The sequence below is a fragment of the Brassica napus genome, chromosome A8, assembly GCF_020379485.1.
Source record: "Brassica napus cultivar Da-Ae chromosome A8, Da-Ae, whole genome shotgun sequence".
NCBI classification, from domain to species: domain Eukaryota; kingdom Viridiplantae; phylum Streptophyta; class Magnoliopsida; order Brassicales; family Brassicaceae; genus Brassica; species Brassica napus.
In genome coordinates this window covers 11420786-11443585 of record NC_063441.1, presented here as the reverse complement: position 1 = coordinate 11443585, position 22800 = coordinate 11420786, and the positions used below count along the sequence as shown (strand labels likewise).

The following is a 22800-nucleotide window of genomic DNA, read 5'->3' as shown; positions in this document are numbered from 1 at the left end:
AAAAGTATACTTAAAACACCAAAAATACTTAAAGTAATTATTGATTCTCTATCCAAATATTTGAACTAAACTAATTTATATGTTAAGTTTATGTATTCTCACATGTGTTATTCAAATTTATATTTAATATATTATTTTGTTTATAGTTTATGAGATATTTAAAATATATAATGAATTTTAAAGTAATTTAAATGGGTTAACACCGAACTCAAATCGAATCCGCGAAAATCCGAAGTGAACCCAAACTGAAATTTAGAAATATTCGAATGGGGCTGAAATCTTTGATCCCAAAACCCAAACAGACCTGAACCGAACCCGATTAGGTACCAGATAGATATTTTCTCGTAATATAATGGACATCCAATTTTTCTTAAAAATATAAATCCATTACTTTTTTTCTTAATATAGTGATATCTATGTTTCCAAACTAATTTTTTTTTATAAGTGCAATCTATGTTTCCAAACTAATTTTTTTTTATAAGTGCAATCTATGTTTCCAAATAAATAACTTTTTCTTAAAACTGCAATCTATGTTTCCAAACAAACATAATTTGTACTTGAACTTTAATAATATAAGATATCTAGTGTGTCTCTCGTCCAAGTAGAGATACATCTAAACAGACAAGACTTGCCAAACCAAAAATGCGATAGATACAAAGAACTAGTTCAACTATTCGTACAGTTCTCCGAAATTTCTTCTCGTGTCGTATTCTCCGTAATTCAAGCTGTGAGATTATTTTGAGAAATTATTTTATTTGTCTATTAATACCTTTTGAAAATGATATCTTTATATGTTTATGATAAAAAAAATTGAAAGGTTTAAGAAAATAATAAATATCATACCGACAATATTATGATATTTATAGCTAACATGTGAATGAATGATATAAAGTTATAAAACTATATATATATATATTCAACTTATGTATACTATTATCTTTAAAAAATAATTATGTTTTGAATTTAGGAAGTGGATATATATCCAGTCGTTTTCGAATTGATATAATTTTATCCATAATCAAGCTTTTTAAATGTATATTAAATGTCTAGTTCGAAAATTAAAGGGATAAACATGATAATATGGTTTCCCTATTGTTATGGGACTAGATAACCTTTACCTAGCTAGCATAGGATATTCTTACGTTGTATATATACTCAGCCTATTGTATCAATAAACACACGCTTTCATAATATATTTCATGGTATCAGAGCTAGAGCTAAGATCTTACAACTCTCTGACCTAATTCTCACCATTAAGCTTTTTATGAACACCTAACCCAATAAAATAAAGTTAGAATCATTGGTTGTCCGTATATGAAATTAAACTCGATCAATTTTTAAAATCTTGTTGTTGTGTTTATTTTTGTGTGTTGTTTGTTTCGATGCATCACTAAATAATGGAGGAAACTTTGTCGTTATTTTACAATATCTAATTTTGTCGATTTCAAAAGAGTACGTACGTGTGTAGTATCACATACCACTAGCTTAATTTGAACCAGAGACAGCCGTTGATCCACACCTGTTTTCTTTTCTCAATTTTTTTCTCAACAAATAAAAACCGTGTTTTCTAAAAAAAATTGTTGCCGTGCATTAGACTCTATATATATACCAATAATTCAGATCGAGAATAATTAGAATCCAGATACTTTCATCACGACTTTCTCTTCAAAAAAAATCAAGAATAAGAAGAAAAAGTTGAAAAGATCGAGCTATCATGGTTATATCAGAACTAGGAAGAAGAAGCTTTTTAACTAGAGCTGAGATGGTACCGGCTCCGATGATTTCTCGCCGGAGATGTTCGATGTCTCCGACGCTAGAGACCATTTTCGAAGAAAGGTTTGATGATTTAAATTATCAAGAATATTCTTCTAAAGTTGTGGTGGGACAAGGACACCGTCTTTTTCTCCTCGTTCCGGCGATCATATCGGCCGTTTCTTGTGTTTTGTTGTATAGACATGATCGTGTTAATCGATTTTCTTGAAAATATTTACATATATGTATAAGCATTTCAATGTAACTTGTGTAAAATCAGAAGAGCCTTTTTCGTTGTGTGGTAAATGTATAAGCAGAAGACTTTTCTATATATAATCTCATGCTTAGTGATTAAAAAACATCTTATGCCTCTGTTGCAGTTCATGGTGGTAATGTTTCAGATATTATTCTTCAGAAATTGTTATAACGTTTTTTTGACCTATACAAAACAAGTTCTCTAGTAAACAAATCAGGCTTTTTCAAGTTCTAACTCCTCCATTGAAAATCATGGAGATATTTTGTTATTCACAATACATCCAAATTACAGGTTAAAGAAGCAAATGATAGTCTTTGATAGCCTTGTACGTACATCACGAAGTACAAAATCACTGAGAGTAATACAGAAAGAAAAATTACAATCCGTTTTGGCGCCTGAACTGCAAAACTATCAAAACTTTCTTCAAAAATAGTTTCCAACTTAGGCTGCGAAATGCTCCTCGATAATCTTCCTTGTTGAATCCGATGAAATAGTGAAGTATTAGATCATATACCGGTTATGGTTATCTATTGTACCATTGGTTTAGCTTCCTTTTACTGAACCGATGTAATATATATACTGAACCATGTAACAAACTCAAGCTAAAAAAGCTATTATTGAAAACATTCAATATGGTATCAGAGCCAAAACGGCTTCTTCTTCATCGTTGATCATCTTCTTCGAATTTGAGCTTCGGATCTTCGATTCGAGCTTGGAGATCTTCGATTCGAGCTTCTCCTTCATGGCCGTGAGCATTTCGGAGCTGCGATTGACCTCTCTCTTCATCACTTTGGTTATCGTCGTGCTTCTTCGCTTCATTGCCTTCGTCTCGTCTCTTCTGTTTGTGATCTCCTACCTTTGATTGACGAATCTTTCTATCGATCTTTCCGCATCGTTGATTCCGTTCTTTCTAGTTTCGAATGGCGACGAACTCTCAATCAACTCCTTTCTTGGATCAGTATGAGAATCCCTACTACTTGCACAATTCTGATCATGCTGGTTTGATTCTTGTCTCCGATCGACTCACTACGGGTGCAGAGTTTCATTCTTGGCGGCGTTCTATTCGTATGGCTCTCAATGTGCGTAACAAGCTTGGCTTCATCGATGGTACGGTTCCTAAACCTCCCAATGGTCATCGTGATGCTGGATCTTGGTCTCGATGTAACGATATGGTTGCGACGTGGATCATGAATTCTGTTTCCAAGAAAATAGCGCAGAGCCTTCTTTACATGTCTACCGCTGAATCGATATGGAAGAACTTGTTAGCTCGTTTCAAGCAGGACGATGCTCCTCGAGTCTACGAAATAGAGCAGCGCTTGGGAACGATTCAGCAAGGTTCCATGGATGTCACAACATACTACACTGAGCTAGTTACGTTGTGGGAGGAGTACAAGAATTTTATCGATCTTCCGGTATGTACTTGTGGCCGTTGTGAGTGTAATGCGGCTGTGTTGTGGGAGAAACTGCAAGAACGTAGTCGTGTGATGAAGTTTTTGATGGGTTTAAATGAGTCTTATGATGCTAGTAGAAGACAAATCTTGATGATCAAACCAATTCCTTCTCTTGAGGATGTGTTTAACATGATCACTCAAGATGAAAGGCAGAAATCAATAAAGCCTGTTGTGAAGAGTGATGCTGTGGTGTTTCAAACTGCTAGTTCAGTGCCTGAGCCTTTCCCTTCTTCTGAGAATCCGATACTGGTTACTCAACAAAGTTACCGTCCCAAGTCAAGGCCTTTGTGTACGTATTGTGGTCAGTATGGTCACATTCTGCAGAAATGTTTTAAACTCTATGGATATCCACCAGGACATCGTCTTTCTGGTCAGTCTCCGAGAGGTTCTTCTTCCCTGGCTCCTCGAGGTCAGCAGAATCAGAGTGGCTTTCCTCGGCCTCAGCATCAGCCTTCGTCTTCTCAGTATCCACCACCGACTAACACAGTTGCTAATGTCACTAACACATCAATGATGGGATCCTCCTCTGGTGTGGATGTTAATCGTTTTAGCCAAGATCAAGTTCAATATATCCTACAACAACTTCAAGCTAGTGTTCGTCCTCTGGAGACTTCAGTTCAGCAGGCTACAATTACAGAACAGGGACACATGGCTGCTCAATCATCCTCTGGTATTGTTCTTTCTTTATCTACCAACCTTCGTTTTGAACAAAATCTCTTTACCTATAACCATCAATGCCTTTCATCACTATATAACGCTTTACCAAATGGCTCTTGGATCATTGACAGTGGAGCAACGACTCATGTTTGTTGTGATCTTGCGCGTTTTAGTGATCTTTCTACTGTCACAGGTGTTACAGTCTCTCTCCCGAATGGTCACAAAGAACCCATTAATCAGATAGGCAGTATCATTGTTTCATCTACTATCACGTTGCATAATGTTCTTTATGTGCCTTCATTTCGCTTTAATCTGATTAGTGTTCGGTGTTTACTTGTGGATAACAATTCTTCAGCTCATTTCTTTGTTGATCATTGTTTAATTCAGGAATCTACTCAGGGATTGACGATTGGTAGAGGTTCTGTTTACAACAATCTTTACATTCTTGATACACCTGTCTCTGCATCTCCATCTAGTTTCTGTGCTTCTGTTTTGGATGATGGTCACCTTTGGCATCAGCGTCTTGGCCACCCTTCTATGGCAAAATTGCTTCATGTTCCGGGTATCAAACCGTTTCTTAAGTCTTCTATGTCTGCAGTTGAGAATTGTCCTGTATGTCCATTAGCTAAGCAAAAGCGTTTACCCTTTCTTTCTCATAATCATCTTTCACTTCTTCCTTTTGAGTTAGTTCATATGGATGTATGGGGTCCGTTTTCTATAGAGTCTATTGAAGGATATAGATATTTTTTGACTTTGGTCGATGATTGTACCCGTGTAACTTGGATCTATTTTCTCAAGAATAAAAGTGATGTTTCAAGCGTATTTCCTGCGTTTATACAACATGTTCAGACTCAATACAACTCTACTATCAAGTCTATACGTACTGATAATGCTCCTGAGCTTGCATTTACTGATATAATTCGTAATACTGGTATGATTCATCAATTTTCTTGTGCTTATACTCCTCAACAGAACTCTGTTGTTGAGCGTAAGCATCAACATATCTTGAATGTAGCTAGAGCTCTCTTATTTCAATCAAACCTTCCAATGATTTACTGGACTGAGTGTATCTCTACGGCTGTGTTTCTTATAAACCGCACTCCCTCTATCTTACTTCACAAGAAATCGCCTTATGAGAAACTTATGAATAAGCAACCTGATTATGCTTTCCTCAGATCATTTGGTTGTTTGTGTTACGTTTCGACATTAGATAAAGATCGACATAAGTTTACTCCTCGTGCTGATTCTTGTGTCTTTCTTGGTTATTCCCCTGGATATAAAGGTTACAAGGTTTTACACATTGAATCTCAACGTATTTTGGTATCTTGGAACATTGTTTTTAAAGAACACATTTTCCCTTATCAAACTCTTAATGAAAATGTTGATTCTGAACAAGTTTTTTCAAAAACGATTCTTCCTATGTCTACACCTGCTGTCTTGGATTCAGTTCTTCAATTACATCCTGTGTCATTACCTGCATCATCTGCATTACCATCTGTGACTGTTCCTCGAGAGACTGTACCATCCATGACAGGACAGAGTCAGCTCCTACGTACAAGACCACAACGGACTGCTCGTGCTCCAGGTTATCTCTCTGAGTATCATTGCTCCTTTTTACATCACACATCTCTTCCTTCTTCTTCTTCTCTTTATCCCTTGGAGAATGTTCACACTTATTCAAACTTGAAACCTTTATACCAACATAATCTTCTTTCTTATTCCCTTGATCCTGAACCCACAACCTTCAAGCAAGCCATGTTGTCTCCTGAGTTCCGTAAGGCTACGACTGATGAACTACAGGCGATGGAGGATAATAACACTTGGCTTGTTGTCTCTTTACCTCCGGGTAAGAATGTTGTAGGGTGTAAGTGGGTTTTTACAACGAAGTATCGAGCTGATGGGACTGTTGAACGTCGGAAATCTCGTTTAGTAGCTAAAGGATATACTCAACAGGAGGGTGTTGACTACACTGATACTTTTTCTCCTGTTGCTAAACTTGCTTCTGTGAAGCTTCTTTTGGGTCTTGCAGCTGTTAAGGGCTTGGCGTTGACTCAGATGGATGTCTCTAACGCTTTTCTTCACAGTGATTTAGATGAAGAGATCTATATGAGTCTCCCTCAGGGTTATACTCCTCCTCCTGGTACTGTCTTACCACCTAACCCTGTGTGCCGTTTGAACAAGTCTATTTACGGTCTCAAGCAAGCTTCACGCCAGTGGTATCACTGTCTCACTGATGTTCTCTTTGCTGCGGGCTATGTTCAATCACCATCAGATAACACGCTCTTTGTACGTCGCTCTGGTGGTTCGTTTACTGCTATTCTTATCTATGTCGATGACATAATGATAGCCAGTAACGATGACTCTGCGGTGAAGAACCTTAAGGATGTGCTTCACAAGAACTTCAAGATCAAAGACTTGGGTGATTTGAAGTTTTTTTTGGGACTTGAGATCGCTCGTACTACTGCAGGAATCTCAGTTTCTCAACGCAAGTATGCTCTTAATCTCTTGTCTGATACAGGTTTACTTGCCTGTAAACCGTCTTCGGTTCCGATGGATCCTGTTCTCAAGCTCAGCATCAAATCAGGCACACTCCTCGATGATCCTACCTCTTACCGTGCTCTGATAGGACGATTGCTTTACTTGACAATCACGCGACCTGATATTACCTATTCTGTTCACTGTTTGAGTCAGTTTCTCTCTGCTCCTACAGACATACATCTACAGGCTGCTCATCGGATCCTTCGGTATATTAAGAACAGTCCAGGTCAAGGACTTTTCTTCTCTGCTACCTCTGAGCTCTGTCTTAATGCCTTTGCTGATTCAGATTGGGGCGCATGTCCTGATAGCCGTCGCTCTGTCACTGGATATTGCATTTATCTTGGGAGCTCGCTGATCACGTGGAAGTCTAAGAAGCAGGACGTCATAAGTCGGAGCAGCACTGAAGCAGAGTACAGGAGCATGGCTCATGCGACTTGTGAGCTGCTATGGTTTCAACAACTTCTCACGTTTCTTGGCATTAAGGTCACGACTCAAGCGAAGCTCTTCTGTGACAGTAAGTCGGCAATATACATTGCCACGAACCCTGTCTTTCACGAGCGCACGAAGTACGTGGAGATTGACTGTCACACAGTTCAGGATCAAGTCAAGAATGGCTTCCTCCGGTTGATGCACGTTTCGAGTTCTAATCAGCACGCTGACATCCTCACGAAACCTCTTCAGCCGGGTCCTTTCTTCTCTATTCTTAACCGGATGTCTACTTCAAGCCTCTTCACTCCATCTACACCTTCACCACCTTCCGCATCATCGGCTTGAGGGGGGCGTATTAGATCATATACCGGTTATGGTTATCTATTGTACCATTGGTTTAGCTTCCTTTTACTGAACCGATGTAATATATATACTGAACCATGTAACAAACTCAAGCTAAAAAAGCTATTATTGAAAACATTCAATATGAAAGTGCTACCTCTCCCCATGTTTGAATAAACGTCACTTCATTCGCCATGATGCAGTCTTTTAAGAGTTTTGTTACGAAAGATAAGGGTTTTACTTGTCTTGAAATGGGCAGAGAACAAGAAGATTATAAGGTGTTTGTATGAAAGATTGGGTTGTTTTATTACTACTGGATGGGAACACGGGAATGTTTTTTTTTATATAGAGAAGATTAGAAGATTTTGTTTACAATTTTTTAACAAATTTCATACAGTTATATAATAAATACGGAAAATGTCAGTATCAAAAAATATCAAGAGTCAAGACAATGACATGCTAATCTCTAAATAACATATTTTCTAAATTTAGAAGATGTTTTAGAAAGTAAAAAAAAAACAGTTATATACTAATATACATGCCCCCAAATAATCAAGTTGTACTATTTTAGGTGGTTTTTAACAACAAAATCTAGTTATTGAATCTTATTATATAAATTTTACAGTGCAATCCGCTATATGGTGATATGTGATGGTTTTTCTTAAAATGACATAAATTTGATGTGTGTATATTATATAATTCGTAATATTAAAAAGTTATATCCAAGTTTAGTGAATTAGATCATACGCTTTTTAGATTTTACCTGTTAGCCTATTAGGCTTTTTTAGGAAAGCATAATTATTCTCCACTGTCCCATCCAAATTGTTTTCAGTTTCCTACATTTGAATCAATAGTTGTAGTCAGTGGCGGACCCAGAAATGAATGAGACTGGTGTCAAAAACAATTAAAAGGTCACAGGTGGGAATCAAACCCTGGTTTATGTGGGGTCATACTCCATACTTTACCAATTCCGCTGGTTAATCTTTACTGTTTTTCATACAAAACAAACTTTTTATCATTTTTTTTGTGGTGTCAGGTGACCCTACACCTCTTCAAGTAGGTCCGCCCCTGGTTGTAGTAAGATTGTGTTTGTATCTTGTAAAATACTTATGATATCAATAGAACTTCCGTTCATTAATACTCGATAAATTAATGATCTCTATAAATTAATAAATTTCGTTGGTCCCAATTTGAGCCGGTTTAAAATTTGACAAAAATCGATAAAATAATAAGATAATATTTTTTAAAAAATTCTATGTAAATATATGATCCCATTAAAATTATAAATTAATAATTTATATGTATAAATATGTTATATAAGTAAAAATCTATTATTATATTGTTTGTTTTATATTCACAATGGAAGTATCTTTATATTTACTTAACACTTAATATATTTTTGATGAGATTTAGTAATATTATATCTAAAACTATATTTAAGTTCTATGCAATATATATTATATACACCAAATAATATAAATCTCATATTTCATAAAATAACAATTAATGTCTATACACCAAAATCAAATATTTTTTTATCTTAGAATATATATATCTTAAAATAAAAAAATCTAAATAAGGAAACTTTTATAAATTAATATCTCTATAAATTAATAAAATTTCAAAATCCCAACATTATTAATTTATAGAAATTCTATTGTATTCTGATTTTGTCGAAAAAGAGACACTGATATTTTGGTTTAAACTATGAGTAAATTAAAAAGATGTTATAAATTATAGTTTTCAAATTAAACAAATACGCCTTATTAAAATAATTTAAACCACAGTGAAAAATAGAAATAAACGGTGTCTAGAAGAAAGGAGCGGTGTCTAGAAGAAAGGAAAAAACGAATGGTAAGTGATCAGCAGTTGTGTGGAAAAGAAACCTGAAATTCCATCAATGGCGGAAGAAATCTTAAATCAATCCCGAAGATCCGCCGCAAGAAATGCCTACTCCACCGGCAAAATTCTATCCTAGTCGAAGTAATTCTCTAATCTCCCCCCACCTTTCTTCTGCAACATCAAATCAGCTTCACACATTTTAACTAATTGAGAGATTAGAGATTCAGTTAATTGATCTAAACATCCATTCTGATTCTTAGTTTCGAATGAAAGATTCATGAATGTTGTCTAGTTATTTTCACAATCTGCATTCATTGTGAAGGGGACACTAAAGCACGAATCAAAGCATTAGGCTAATGGATTAATGAACTAATCAAAACACTTTTCTAGCTGGAATTAACATCGGTGAAACCCAATAGCAAAACAAACTGTGCTTAGGCTGAGACTGGTGTTCAAGGCCGGTCTGAGTATAGTTGAATGAGACATCCCACCTTGGCCTCCACATTTTAAGTATTTAATAACATATGAATTATCGGTCCTGCTGGTGTTGTAACATTATTTTCGAATTTGCTCTTTTTTTTTGCAGCCGTTTGTGGACACAAAAGCTCCAGAAGATCTGAGAAAAGAAACGTTGTGGTCTTCTTCCAAACGAGCTAATAAAAAACGTTAATTATTGTATGATGCTTAATTCTACGATGGTATGATGATGTTTATAGATCGTTTCTCTCATATTTTAGATTGATGTGAAAAAAAGGCTTTGAAATTTTATTTGATTATCTATATTATATATCATACAGTATTTACACATTTACAAACCGGAATCACCCTTTCTAAAACACATCTCTTTAACTAGACCAAGAAAAAATCCGGTAAACTGGTCTGAGACATTCAACCGCATGCTTGGCTTTCAGACAGAATCTCTGAAACCAGTTCGTGTCCGGAGCTGATACGATCATAGAAGATTGAAGATACATCGAAGCTGCTCTTTTCACTAGCGCGTTTCTAATGGCAATGTTTGAAGAATCCATTTCCGACAAGAGAACACCGTCTTGCGAAGGAACAGAGTGACAAAAGAACGAACCAAAGCCATCAGAACTCGAGATCACATCTTTCAAGCTCGTGTACCGGAGATTGTTGTGATCATTGTCGTCCGAGATAAAGAGGAAGGGTGGTTTTTGTAACATTTGGAAACCTTGTCTCCATATTCGTCAAAGGAGTTAAATATTGGGGAGGCTAATGAGTTTATATATCTTCACGTGTTTTAGTCGACCGATGATACCTTTTATTTAGGCAGAATTATCGGAATGGCCCTAAATTCTGTGAACTTTCCACTTTTAGATTGTATATTGAGAAATCAAGAGTGGACAGGACATCTAACGATTCTAAACCGCACTAAACCAAACCATTGTTTTAAAACCGAAACCCAATCAACTTTTATTTGTTATGTGATCGTGTTAATTAACCATATTAAATGTGACGCAAACCAACAGGTATAGTAGTCATGCTGGGTCTTAATTCGTATATTCTTGTCTGAATCATTATACTGGAAAAACTAATTTTGTCCCTTAATTCGTAGAACATTTTTATTTCGTCTCATTCAAGTTTTTTTTTTTTGAGAAACGATTCAAGTTCAAGTATTATTTTTGGTCTCATTTTGTTCTTCTTTAATGATAGTTTTAAACTTCGATGGAAACATAACTTTGAACTCATCTTAACAAAACCTATTTTTACAATATATATAGATTGTTGCAACAAAATATATGGCTTTTTAGCAAAAAAAAATAAAAAAAAAATGGGTGTATGTTGTGGTCCTTCCATGATTTTTACAATATATATAGATCGTTGCAACAAAATAAATGGGATTTTAGCAAAATAAAAAATAATATATATATGGGTGTATCATACACCTTGTATGTGTGGTCCTTCCATGATTTTCTGGGGCAAATAACCTAGAAAAATGTTCCTAGAGTAGTTTGAACGAAATTATAAATAATATAGATAACTAGGTTAAGACCCGCCCCTTGGGCGGGATGAATATTATATATAAATTAAGTATTATATATTTTTTACATATTATGAAATAATAAATATATATTGAATAATAAAATATTTAGTAATTATTACGTATGTAATTAAATTGGTACAAATACTTAAATAAATTTTATTAATCGAGACAAACACTTTTTCTATTTTATATGTTATAAACTTAAGTTTACATGATATTAACATATATATATATAAAGTATATTTTTAATATTGACATCTGCTAAAAAATATTTTATACTCATATTATTTTTGATCGTTTGTATTTCTTTATAACAAAATTTTTAAATAAATGATAACAATAAAAATATTATGGGATGTTTAATAGTTTTAGTAATTTATAATTTTAAAAACATTCAATGCAAATTTTAAAATCTAAATATTAAGTTGTCAATAATTGTTCAAAATGTTTATCAAAAAAATTCAAAGCAAATTCGAAATTAAAATACTTATGTATTTTATATGGTATATAATTTATTTTTAAAAAATATTAATATACATATATATAATATTTATTAAATGAGACTTCATACTTCTGTAATTTCATAATCATTTGTATCTTGTTATAACATAAATTTTAAACCATGGATCACAAAAATTTCAATGTGAGTTTTTAACAACTTTAGTCATTTATATTCGTTTTTTAAAATTAAAAATATAGCATATACAAGAAAATCTAATTTTTTTATTATATAGTTAACTTGGTTGTTTAATTTATTTTAATTAGTTAAAAATTTTAAAATGATAGAGAATAGAGTAATTTTTATCAAATCTTTATTATTCAAAATTATTAATTGTCATATATACTTTAGCCACATTAGGTAACTACGTGATTTTTATTTAAGGAAACAAAGAAGAATATTTTCTGATTAGTTTATGGTTAGTTTAATAAAAAGCTTATTATATATTTATATGGACCAACATATTTTTCTAAGGATTCTAAAAATGATTGTGGTGATGACATGTGATTATAAAAATATGTTGTAATGCTTCTCTTTTAATATATAGGGGATTGGTAACTTTAAGTTAGCATGTTTGGTATATTTTTTTTTTGAACTACCATGTTTGGTAATTAATAGCTATTGCTTGTGATATGCTTATTTACACTAGCTTTTTCTCGGATTACTTTATAACTAGGTGATAACCTTCACTCTGCACGGAGTGAATAGACCGAAAAATTATAATTTTTCATTTATAGGTATTAGAATTATAAAAGTCGTAGTCACAATATTAATGAACGAATGAACGAAATTGTGTATATCTATATAAAGTAAGTTTTTTTAAAAAAAAACTTATGTTATTGGTTATATGTAATTGAAATATAGATCATGAAAGTGAATCTATAAGAGTAAGCAAAAACTTATATAAAATTAGTTATGAATTAAAGCAAAAACAAAACCTAGGCAAAAAAATTTGCTTTCATAACATAAATTATGAATATAAGATAAAACGAAACATAGTTGATAGAATAATAAATATGAAAGGAACAAATACTAAGTAATCAAATAAATAAATAAAACTCAAAAAGTCACAATTGTTGTGAAAAGTGTCTTCATAACTCTTTGTTTGCGATCTTATTAAGAGAAATAAGAAAAGATATCAGCTTATGAAACTAAACATAGTTATTTAACAAAATCAGTAAACAATGAGGAGAAGATTGTGACGAATAGATGTGTTCAAAGGCAACTTATTTATATACACGATGAGTAGAAATAGATTTCATATCATGAAATTGTATCTTAATAATTATAACAAATATTCACGAATTAATTTACCAAAACTTGCGCTCCAAGATTATCATCCAAATTTCCTTAACACACCATATATCCTACTGATCACGCAATTTGTTGTAAATAAGAAGATTTCCTCTTTCAACTTACTTTACATACATTGGATCACGCAAATTCATCAAGAGAAAGAAAAATAATTTAATTTACATATCTATACTATTAAAGCAGAATCCCTAATAGGATTCTGCCCTTGATTTTGAGAGTTATTTACAAGGGACTGCCATTTCCTATTTTTGCTTTTTGTTTTAAAAAAACGTCAACATTAATTACCACCAATCAAATCTACAAAACAATTACATAAAATCATTAACTGTTATACTTCTATTTTTGGCCTGATTTTTTTTCAAACCAATTACAATAAATATTACGTTGTGATTCTCCTAAAATCTAGGAACCAAATTTCGACATTATCACTAAATGCAGCCATAATATTAGGCATGTGCCATATTCACCAAGCAAAATCAGTGCATAATAAAAACTTAAAACAATATATATACAAATGGTCTGTAAGACCAAAAATAAGTATTAGTTTTATTGGACTACAAACGACAACAACAACTTTGTTGGGGGCCCATTCGTTTTATATTTATCAAACAACCTTTAATTATATAAACTTTGAATTAATTATTTCAATATTTTAATTTGATGTTAACAAAACAATTAAACATTTTTCTGATATTACATTAAAATATCACATTTACAATTAATAAACATAAAAATATATTTACAATATGGTTTTACATTATATTGCTAAACATTCTTAATTTAAATTATATAGTCTTTTAAAATTTTAATAATATTACATGTCATTGTAAAATTAATTATATTGCACATAATTTGAAGTTAATTTCTTACTAAATTTTGCAACAATAAATTTCACAGCATTAATATTTTATAGATAAAAAGGATCACATAAACATATAAAAACAACTGATAATAAAAATCATAAAAACACTTGATATAAATTTTATGAAGAAACACATTTGTTATAATAATAGATATATATAAATAAACAATCCCGCGCTTTAAAAGCGCGGGTCAAAATCTAGTAGTTATTATAATGTCAAAATATTAACTATTACAAATGTCTACTAAAGTTGGTCTATAACATTGGCAATACATGTAATTATGTTAGTGAAAAGAAGACTTTTAGTTAAAATGTGTGAAAATAATTCTTGTCATGATACGTAGAAAATGATATTTTGATTAATAACACAATGAGGGTAAGGTTAGTTTCTAAGGATGCTCCTATTTTAATAAAAAGGGGATATATTTGCAAACTTCTACTTCGTCCTCTTATGTGTATCCGATTCTTATTTTCCATTTTTTCTTGTTAATTTAATATACAGTTCTCACTTTCTCATCAAAGCAATCGCTAGCACAACTTGTAGAATATCTAAACAAAACACACACTAACGTATTACCCTACATGTGCATGCAAATTTCATCGTCATGAAGCTGCATAAATTTTGAACGACAAGATTTACACGCATAAAGATTTTGAAACCTAATATATACATATATACATATATATATATATATATATATATATATATAAAATAAGAAATCCGACGTTCTGGTCTATAGAAAGCCCTCAATGGATAAAAAGGCACAAATGTGAAAAGTGATATAGGGAAGGCAAAGCAAAACAGCTAAAACCATTAAAAAATCAAAACCTTCAGAACTAAACCTTTCCTGTTACAAAATAAATTAGAGATAAAACCACAGAGAAAACAAAAAAGAAACAAGCAAAGAAAAGTATTTTTCAACTTGGCTGGCTTCTTGTGTAGTCTATATATATTCCTTAAACACTTTCTTAAAACCGAAAAGATTCACAATCTCTCTCTCCTCAACATGACATCAAGAACACTCACGAGACTTCCTAATCTCATTAATGTTTTTCTCCTGATTTCTCTAGTTTTCTCAGGTGATTTAGTTTTTTCATAGTTATTTATATTATTTTTTTTTTGATAATCAAGTTATTTATATTTTCATATGAGATTTTAAAATTTGTCAAGTTACGCCGAATTTTACGATAATGATTTAGTGTCATACATTATTATAAAATTTAGAGCATCTCCATTACTTATATTTGAGGGAGCATATCCGTGAAAAAATAAAATAAATTATGAGAAAAAATTTTAACAATCGAAAAATATTATGAAAGTCTTTTCAACCATTGGCACCATGTGACTGGTTTAATTCCTTTTTAAAATAAAATATAATTATTTTTAAAATAGTTATTTATTTAAATTATATAAAGATAATATTTTTATTGGTTTGAGCATCTTAGTAATAGTCTAATAGAGATGCTCTTAATAACACTTTTGAAACCTACTGATTTTCAATATTTGTTTAGTATAATAGATTTTGCATGTAATTTCTATAATTTACAATCCTTCTATTGAAAATAAATTCAGGGAATATACTACAAAGTGTTGCATCTCTTGGCATCAATTACGGACAAGTTGGTGACAATTTGCCTTCACCTGATAAAGTTATAAACCTCTTGAGATCCCTAAGGATCAACAAAACAAGAATATACGACACAAATCCTCAAATTCTTAGTTCCTTTGCAAATTCAAACATAGAGATCATCGTCACCATCGAAAATCAGGTCTTAACGTTGTTACAAGATCCTCAACAAGCTCTCCAGTGGGTGAACTCCCACATCAAACCCTATATTCCGGCCACAAGTATCACCGGAATCATGGTGGGAAACGAGCTTTTCACCGACGAAGACTCTAGTTTAATCAGGTAACAAATAATCATTACATCTCAATCTAATTAGTTACATTCAGAGTTAGTAATTTACATACCATTTTACAGTACTGTGTTATAGTTTTTATACAATAATACTATTTTGATTTTATTTTGTCTTTGTGGTTTGTAATAGATACATGATGCCAGCAATTATCAACATCCACAAAGCCTTGTTCCAGTTAGGTTTAGACAGATATATTCAAGTCTCGTCTCCAAGCTCTCTCGCCGTCCTAGCCGAATCTTATCCTCCATCAGCCGGAAGTTTCAAGCCGGAGGTTACCTCCGTGATGCAACAATTTCTACGATTCTTGGAAGCCACGCGATCTCCTTTTTGGATCAATGCTTACCCTTACTTCGCCTACAAAGATAACCCTAACACAATCCCTATCGACTACGTTCTATTCAATCGTAACATCGGCATGACCGATCCCAACACAGGACTACACTATGACAACATGATGTATGCTCAAGTAGATGCGGTTGCTTTCGCTGCTGCCAAATTAGGGTACCGTAACATAGAAGTTAGGGTTGCGGAAACAGGTTGGCCTTCCAAAGGAGATGTTGGAGAGATTGGAGCGTCTCCTTTGAATGCTGCCACGTATATAAGGAATCTTATGATGAGACAGTTCGCCGGAGAAGGGACTCCGGCCAGACGGAGTTCCAGGCTAGAGGTTTATATATTCGCATTGTTCAATGAGGATATGAAACCTGGTCCTATTTCGGAGAAGAATTATGGAATATTTCAACCAGATGGATCATTGGCTTACGATTTGGGATTCTCCACGACGTCTACTAGTACTACAACTGCGACTTCAAAGTCTGTCACATATTCATCTTCTGCCACTAAGGTACAAAGCAATTAGTATGGTTTGTTTTTTAAATCCATAAAGATTGGGGTTACAGCGAGAATAGATGATTCTGGAAGCACTATATGTGTAATAACGAATTCAATTTTGTTTCTTTTTACAGGCAAAGTCAACCTTGAAGTATTGGAAAATTTTGATATTGGCGATGATTGGGGTTAGACTGTTTTAGAGGGGAAGTTATCGAGAAGATATAACATGGTTAGGATAGTTATGCAAAACAAAAAAAAATATCTAAGATATAATTCCATATTCAGTTTAACATTTCAATCAAATTTCGGTAAATAGTTAAATTATATATATACCTTTGTAAAAAATAATAATATATATAGATATACTTTTGTTGTTCTCGTTATCGTGTAAATTATACATATGGATATCCTAAAATAATAGTCAATAAACAAAAACAGTTTATTGTTCAAGAAAATAGAAACTTATATTGGCGGCTAGTCGCACATGTAAGCTATGTGTTACTTCGACCCTTACGCATAGAAATAGAATCGACAAACTCTTGCGGCATAGCTATATCACATAGTTAATTTCATTTATATATAATTAGATATTTAAATATAATACTTAAATTTAATACATAACCCATAATGAAAATATATGCATTGGAAAAGCAAAACGCAAACCTATAAATCATAATGGAATAATACTTTCTAATATATTTGTTGATTACTCCATTTTCCACAACATTTTGAAATAAAATATAAAATGTAGGAGATGTTCTAAGAAGGGAAAGCCATGAAACAAGAGATTATACTCACGGTTCTGAACTGCAAGAGTGAGGGTCAAGTAAACCATTAGTGTAGAGCTCCTAAAATTTAAGAGACAATTTATATAAACATAAACTCCCAAATTATTAAAAATAGTATATTTTATAGTTTCTTCAAAAATTTCAGGATCAGCTTTGATGTCGTGAACTGGTGATTCGTCGCCATTTCCTTAGTGTGGGTATTCTTGATTCGAAGATGATGATGGTGAGATGAGGAAGACAAACGTGAGGATGAGAGACATCAATGAAGCTTTTGAGAAGTTCCTGTTTCGTCAAATTATATTCCGGTTGAAAAAGAGAGTAGGGTTTACTAGAGTCCAAAAGGAGAAGTTCAATGTAATCTTTAGAAGCCCAAAGAAAAAACAAGAAGTTTAAGAGTTTGGGGGTTTTTTTAAGGATGGAACACTTCCGGTTATGCTACCCAATTACAGTCATATGACGCTCCATCCGATGTACTGCTTTCCAATTACAAAAGACCGTTTACACAAATAAAGGAAACAGAGGGCGTGGGTACTTACGAGTTGGAACTTGGAAGCAGAGGTTGTATTGGGTTTTCCACACGCGGACAAAAGTTCTTTCAACTAGTTAATTCTTCCAGATGAACCCAATCCGAAGGATCCAACAACAATTCTCGACCGATCTGTCAAATATGTGGTCCATACTGCGTTGAATTGTTGGAATCGTTTTGATAATACCTATCAAAGTAAAGATTGCACTGAGGGTTCTCTTTTTGGGCTAATAGGGTTTTGGTTGGAAAGAGTAAAGATGAAAAACAATAGGACGTGAGTGCAAGGTAATTATAATAGATCTTCAAACTTGATATAAATATTCGTTTTCTTTTACTTTGGTGTCTAGATTATTCGTTTTGGTTGTTTTACATTTAGATTGCAAATTCTAGGGATCGTTCAAAACATATTTTTGAAAATTAGTCAATGGATAGGTACATGTTCTGATTGGATTCGTAGTGGGGCTCATAGTTGGGCCTATGGAAATGGTAAATAATAAGTCACATCAAGGCTCTTTACCTTCGTACTCATTGATAGTAAAAAAACAAATGTTCACCATCTCTAATGACATCTACATCATCTATTTCAACGTTTTCCGCATTGGTGACCACTGTGAAGCTTTGTTTTCCAAATTTCTCACCTGCATAATTACACATTTAATATTAGAAATTCCTTTTGGAAAAGTCTTTGGGTTCTTATTAAGTCTTTACTTTTGTAAATTCTTGTTAATTTCTTGAAACTTCGCATTAAGAAGTAAATTATCTTACCTGCAAGTCTTAGAAGCTCTACTTTGGAATCAGGTAAGAATATCAGCTTTGGCAAATATTTTCCTTGTGACTTCAAGTGGATGGTAACTTTCTTTTCTTCCGGCTTTGCGGGTTCTTGTTTACTAGGTTTGAATCTGCAATGTGGATATGTTAATTTAAATGAGGCAACATCTGCATTAGAGAAACTTTTCTCATCAATATATTTGTTTGGTTTTTCCTCTTCCGCTATCTTTATCTTATGTTCTTGACCTCTTCTCGTTTCACTAGAACCATCTTTTCTTGAATCCATCCATTTGGTTAATTCCAAATCAATGTTTTCTGAGTCATCCAGTTGTAAATATTTGTGTCCTTTTCCTTGATCACTTGCATTTCCTTCACCTCTCTTTAGACCACCACCAAGCCACTTATGGAGGAGGAAGTATGGTTGGTTTTTTGCAGCATCAATTGCTATTGACTGTTGCCCTCTAAGTTTCTGAAAATTTCATCATACAAAAATGAGTTGACATTGTGTGAAAACACCTAAAATTCACTAAATTTCCACTAATGACATCTTGCTTGCTTACCATAAAGAGGTTGTTCTTTATGGTACGTCCATCTTCAATATGAGCTCTCATAGCACTAATGAGAGATTTTTTGTGTACACGTAGTATTTGACATAGTTCTGTTGTCCTAACAGTGAAAGGTTGTGGTGTATAGCATAAAACACCAATCTCTCCAAATGCATCTCCAACAACTGCTTTCCCTTGTATCTACATGAATGTGAGGATTATGTTAATTACAACTTATTTGACCATTTTCTTGATTATCTAGTGGTTAAATATTTTGTCTGCATACCTGATTTTCACCGTCAATGTAAGCACTAAATTCCTGTACAATCACACCAGAGAGAGAGTAAAAATGTTAGAATGTAACATCAACTTTCCTATGACGTTATTGATTTTCAATCTAAGTCACTCACCACTGCCCCTGAGACAAGAATGTAAAGATCAGTATGAGATTCGTTCTGTACAATTACATCTTCTCTGGGTGGGAAGTACTCAGCATCGATATCTGAAACCTTTTTTGGAACAATATAACATGACACATTAGAGAAAAGAAATGAACAAGAAAAAGTTGACAAATGAAATTTTTTTTGTACCAACTGAAAGAGGAAGTTATGAGAAACTCCTTGGAAGAGGTAAACGTTCTGAGCAATATGGAGGTAGAGATAGTTTGCAATGCTTGACCGAGTTGCTTTGCGCAAACCATTCAGCGTCTCTTCTTGTTTGAGACCTTCTGATTTGAAATCTAAGGAGATGTGTGATAACATCTTGTCCTGTATGTTTGGTGGGAGTTGGTTTCTTGATGCAAACTCTGAAACAGATCTAAGAGTATCTCTCTGTTGAATTGAAAATAATCAGATTTTCCTATTAGTTTAACAGAGCAGATGCCATGATGGTTGGTCCTGAAACAATGGCTTAGGACCTCTCAAATTATAAGAGGATATATATAAAGCATAGAACTCCAAAATTGTTAAAACATAAAATTTCATTAATATTTTCACTAAATTGTTTATACCTTCAAAATCAAAGAAAGTAAAGTGAACTTACAAAGGTTTTGGTGTGGCTAGACCAGTGAACCACAAGGTTGGTCATATTTCCAATCAGGTAAGATGTGAAACCGAGGTTGAAGAGCACGTACAAGACACTGAAAAACATCTCTCTTGGATTCTCAGCATGTAAGTCGCCATATCCTGTTGTTGTTAATGTAGTAACTGACCAGTAAATAGAAGTCACATATCTACTCCATAAGCTTGCTTCCTTGAAATTTGGGTACACAGCTCCAATCCATGTTTTTCTTCGATTAGGATATAGATCTGCAATGAGGTAGTTGAAGCATCCAGCATAATGTACTGCAAACAAAGTGACCTGATATAGAAAACTATACGTGGTAAGTTCTAGTTATAAATGAAAAGAAAAAAAGAGTTTCCTCTCTTTATGGGACTTACCAAAATGAGTTTTGTGCATCGTGTCCAGAAGTAGTTGAAGCGGATATCTTTCTCGAGTCTGAAGCAATGGAAATATGAGGGTGAGAGATTAAGATTCATGTAGATTCTTGAAAACGTTACTCTTATGAACCTCAAATAAAATGGTTTGCTTATGGTTTAGTATTGAAAATGAACCTTGCAAACAGTAAGCTAACTCGTCTGAGACGCCATAGCCTGAGCATGCTAAGAACTGTGAATCCTATTTGGCTTCCCTTGTAGTTGAACAGAAGACTCAATGACTTAAACGGAGCTGTGGAGCAGACATCAAAGACAAACCAAGTAGAAAGGTACCTGAAAAACATAACTTGTTATGAGAATATGAGTACTTTTAAAACGCAAAACCATACTAGAGTAATATAATTTTTCTTACCTCATAGCTATTTTTTTAGGATTATCGACTAGAATATAAGAGTGGCTGTCTACATTAGCGACGAAGAAGGTAAGAATGATATCAATGGCAAAGAAACCATTGACAATGTTATCTACAATGAAAAGCGCATGTTTCTTGTAGGTGATGAAGGCGAACTCAAAAGGACAAATCCAAGCTGAATAGATCACAAGAATGACTAGCCACATCTCCCATGCCCTGATGAATCAAACATTAAGCCACCATTCAAGAGGACAACAAAAGCAAAACAGAACGGAAAATATACAAAAGGAGTGTCTAAAGGTAATAAACACCTGAAACGTGGATCGAAAGGAGAAACTATGTGTTTACGAAGCTTGGTTGATTGGTTTGTGCTTGCTCCAAGAGATGGCAACAGATCAGCAGAGAGGAAACTGTTGTGTTTCATCGAGTCCATATTGTATTCTTCGACGCAGAATCTTTCCAAGAAGTTTCTAGTGCAAGAGATTGACAATGTTTGAGGTGCTTCCTCTTCAGCAAAGGTTATATATATCGTGTTGAAACTGAAAGCGCACCTTAGAGTGAAGTGTAAAAATGGAAGATACAATTTTGTTAAAAAAAAATTCAGCATAACAAAATGTAATTTCAATTAATTTCAAATCTATACTATTAAAAGAGAAGAATTTTTAAAAAATCTATTTATGAAAAATTGTTAGACATATTCATTAGAAATCTAGTACGTAGATTAAATAAACACCATTTTGGTGTTTAAATTCACTCTTTTTAAATTACCTTTTTTATATTACATAAATTCTTTAATATAATCTAATCGTAAGCTAAGCTCTCTTTGTGAAAAGTGAAAACCACACTAAAATAAAGTTTAGTGTTAGATTGGAAATGGCCTAAGTAAAATCTAATCAGAGAATCTGACACGACATGTAAAGAACAAGAACATTAATTCAGATATTAACAGCAGCCTATAAACAGAAAGAAGCAGCAATAACAAAATCGTGTAGTTCAGTGATCATGTTTTCTCTGCCAGGGAAATTTCTTAAATAGAATCTAGATCATGGTTGATATTTAGAAAAAAAACTAAAGGGATGTTTAATGACACAAATTAGTTGTGTTATTATTAGAATGAATCATACTTTTTGAAAATTATTAAAATATTTTTCTGATCAAAATTGCCCTTTTCCATAGTTATAACAAAAAAACATTACCAAAATACCCGTAACTTTTGATCGACAGTAGATTTAATCTCAAAAAAATAAATATGTCAAATAATAAGTATGTTTATAAAATTTGTATAAAAAAATCTACCGTTAAAGTGGTGTCAGACTTTCTTAAAAACGTCAAATTTGTTTCTACGGCAGAGTTAATTGTCCGATTTGAATAAAAAACAAATTTTTAAGAATATGCCTGCCGAATGAGGTAGCAGATTTGTTATAAATTATCGATTTTTGTGGTCAACGTATTTTATTATGTCGACTTATTTTCTTACGGCAGATTTATGAATCCGACTTAAAATTGTTGGTAGACTTTTTGTTTAGAGAAATTCCCTAGGATAGTCTTTTTTTAATCTTTTTATCACAAAAATAGCCTTCAATGAAGAAAATGACCAAAATAAATATTATTAAAATGTAAAAATGTA

The 22800-nt window shown here is 33.1% G+C and overlaps 4 protein-coding genes across 8 annotated transcripts; 2 read left to right on the top strand and 2 right to left on the bottom strand.

Moving 5' to 3' along the window:
* Nucleotides 1-791: 791 nt before the first annotated feature.
* On the top strand, nucleotides 792-2113 carry LOC106359649. The gene has a single exon (XM_013799310.3). The coding sequence runs from the start codon at nucleotides 1715-1717 to the stop codon at nucleotides 1979-1981; it is 267 nt and encodes an 88-aa protein (XP_013654764.2). The 5' UTR covers nucleotides 792-1714; the 3' UTR covers nucleotides 1982-2113.
* A 7898-nt stretch (nucleotides 2114-10011) lies between these two features.
* On the bottom strand, nucleotides 10012-10560 carry LOC106359648. The gene has a single exon (XM_013799309.3). The coding sequence runs from the start codon at nucleotides 10449-10451 to the stop codon at nucleotides 10113-10115; it is 339 nt and encodes a 112-aa protein (XP_013654763.1). The 5' UTR covers nucleotides 10452-10560; the 3' UTR covers nucleotides 10012-10112.
* Nucleotides 10561-14194: 3634 nt separating this feature from the next.
* Nucleotides 14195-17074, top strand: LOC106359647 (glucan endo-1,3-beta-glucosidase 14). Its single transcript, XM_048738729.1, has 4 exons — nucleotides 14195-15027; nucleotides 15521-15857; nucleotides 15997-16711; nucleotides 16833-17074. The coding sequence occupies exons 1-4, from the start codon at nucleotides 14955-14957 to the stop codon at nucleotides 16896-16898; spliced, it is 1191 nt and encodes a 396-aa protein (XP_048594686.1). The 5' UTR covers nucleotides 14195-14954; the 3' UTR covers nucleotides 16899-17074.
* Nucleotides 17075-17810: 736 nt separating this feature from the next.
* On the bottom strand, nucleotides 17811-22565 carry LOC106359646 (potassium channel KAT2-like). 5 transcript variants are annotated; one of them, XM_048738727.1, is made up of 11 exons: nucleotides 21485-22560; nucleotides 21174-21389; nucleotides 20939-21094; nucleotides 20765-20822; nucleotides 20367-20684; nucleotides 19736-20155; nucleotides 19612-19644; nucleotides 19341-19526; nucleotides 18778-19249; nucleotides 18530-18650; nucleotides 17811-18199 (listed from the first exon to the last, which is right to left on the bottom strand). In XM_048738727.1, the coding sequence occupies exons 1-10, from the start codon at nucleotides 21778-21780 to the stop codon at nucleotides 18538-18540; spliced, it is 2268 nt and encodes a 755-aa protein (XP_048594684.1). In that variant the 5' UTR covers nucleotides 21781-22560; the 3' UTR covers nucleotides 17811-18199; nucleotides 18530-18537. The 5 variants fall into 5 exon arrangements, 4 of the variants coding, with proteins under 4 accessions (XP_048594684.1, XP_013654761.2, XP_048594683.1 ...); XM_013799307.3 differs by lacking the exon at nucleotides 17811-18199 and having other exon boundaries at nucleotides 18406-18650; nucleotides 19736-19834; nucleotides 19916-20155; nucleotides 21485-22551; XR_007315765.1 differs by lacking the exon at nucleotides 17811-18199 and having other exon boundaries at nucleotides 18430-18650; nucleotides 18778-18911; nucleotides 19027-19249; nucleotides 21485-22552.
* Between the last annotated feature and the right edge of the window lie 235 nt (nucleotides 22566-22800).